At 28.1% G+C, this 2,227-nt stretch overlaps 1 protein-coding gene across 1 annotated transcript in view; it reads right to left on the reverse strand.

Annotated features, from left to right (window-relative positions):
- LOC106461018 (stimulator of interferon genes protein-like) overlaps positions 1-2,227 on the reverse strand; it is a 38,363-nt gene that overhangs the window by 5,617 nt on the left and 30,519 nt on the right. The window contains exon 7 of the mRNA XM_022390630.1: positions 1,114-1,300. Within this exon, the coding sequence (XP_022246338.1) occupies positions 1,114-1,300 (187 nt within the window). The remainder of the gene's footprint in view (positions 1-1,113; positions 1,301-2,227) is intronic.

Consider the following 2,227-nt stretch of genomic DNA (forward strand, 5'->3'; position numbering starts at 1 on the left):
AAAAGGTGGTGTCTATTTACTTGTGACCATGCTGTGTACATACATACAGAATCAGGGTACAGAATCAAATACAAAGTACAAATCTAACCATATTACCAATATTTTGGCTATCATACATTACACATATATTTACTTATAAATGCTTAAATTTTAATTTTGTTAGAACATGAACAATAAATAAAAATTACATAAAAAACAATTATTTCTAGTACTTACGATAAATTACAGTCATAGAAAAATATTTTGCCCTCGTGTGCCTTTAGTGCTAAGCTTCGTTTATGTTTTCGAGTGGAGGGTGAAGAAATATAATTTTTGTAGGCTTCGAATATACATTTTAGAAAGAAAAACTCTATCACTCTACTAGTAGACCCCCAAATAGCTGTAACTTGCTTGGGTTTATAAAGTATATCTGTGTTAAAAATTTTTTATCTCTGTTCAGAACAGCAACTTGGTCATCACCATTCAACAGTTTTGACAAAATTATGATTTTCTCTTTCAAGCTCTTTACAAACAACTGTCAGAATCACGTAAAGCACAATTTCTCCTTTCTATTGGTTATAAACAGACCCTTAAGAAAAGTAGGTGGAACAAAACAACTGGCAACTGAGTTTAGAAAAAATAATACTGCTAAAGAAAAAAATAGCACTATGGGATATGCCTATTCCACAAATAGACTATAGTCATGTAATAACAGTTGAACTGTATAAATGATGTTGACCAGATATATCGAATCTTGGCTCCACTGAAACTATTGATAATGATCTAAATGTCAACCCCTGTTTTTGCAAATAGCAACCATTTCTTTAAATTTTAAAACTCAACCTTCACAGTAAGTGCAGGTAAACCATGAATACAGTACTTTAAAGCCAAAATGAAAGTTCAATAAAAACATATGTACATAAAATGAATGCATTGACTAATTAACCCATATTATTAAAATCCATGAACTTGTGCTAAATGTAACAATTTATTTCAATACAAAAAAAATCTATCTGAAGACAATAAAAAATTTCTATTCCATTCACATGTAATATAATCTTGATATACAAATTTGACAATTTCTGAAATATATTTTCAAAATCTGTAATTTACAAAGCAAAATGTAAATCATACCTCTATAAATTATTAGTTCATAGCTATTGGCACAACCAGGGTCAGCTTGTAAGAGTTGAGAGAGCTCATGATAGAAGTTAATCAGCTCTTCTGTATACTTGACTGGAGAAGGACCACAGTTGGAAGCTTCACACATATCTCTCAAACTCAACAGTGTTGTTACTCCTTCCACACAACATCTTACAGACTGCAGAAAAACAGAATTTTATTAACTATTATACTTTATTTAACCATTTTTAATAATTCATATTGTTGAAAAACGTCACAAATTCAAGTTTTCTACCTAAAAGGTATATACATCAGAAAATATTCTAGTGCGGCAAAGTTTACAGTGCCTACAATACTGTGAAATAATAATAATAGTTTTGTGTTTTGATGAGTGAATGTTATTAGTAATTGAAGAAAGCTTTTTGGAGTTTCAAAAAAAAAATCTTCCATTTATCAACATTTTTATCAACAGAACTATTATTCTTTTTTATCTAAACCAGAATGATGGATTTAAATACCAGATATTTTTTACTTTCAATTTAATGAAACATATAAATATACACATACACACACACACACACACACACATATATATATATATCAGTATTATACAGATACTTAATACTTTGATTAATTAAACTAATTAGATCATCAGTATATCTATAGTTTAAATTACAAGAATTGTTTGTGCCCACAGAAAGCACAATAACCTGTCTATATGCAATTATTTTTAAATACAATAAATTTGTAAATAGAAAATAGAGTAACTAATATTATATTTTTTTTATCTTTCTTATTATTAATGAGTTGGAAAAATTAGAGAATTAAACAGATTTGAATAAATAAAACAGCCACAAAATCTAAACCTCTACCTACATCATTCAGAGACATTTTAGTAATATATAGTCATAAAAGTAAGTTCAATAATGTGAGTACAGATTTACATTTCTTAGTTCATTTAGCTAGGTGTATTAATACACAAGTAGAAATTCTACATGAAAAAATATGTTGTGTCTGTTAAATAAAGAATCTTAACTGCAAACATACATGTGTACATGAAATATATACACCTGGAAAAAAGTTAAGCACCCCCAAATATTTTTCAGGATTGCTTATTGAAAATAAG

Source organism: Limulus polyphemus, unplaced genomic scaffold, assembly GCF_000517525.1.
Source record: "Limulus polyphemus unplaced genomic scaffold, Limulus_polyphemus-2.1.2 Scaffold1, whole genome shotgun sequence".
In the NCBI taxonomy this organism is placed as follows: domain Eukaryota; kingdom Metazoa; phylum Arthropoda; class Merostomata; order Xiphosura; family Limulidae; genus Limulus; species Limulus polyphemus.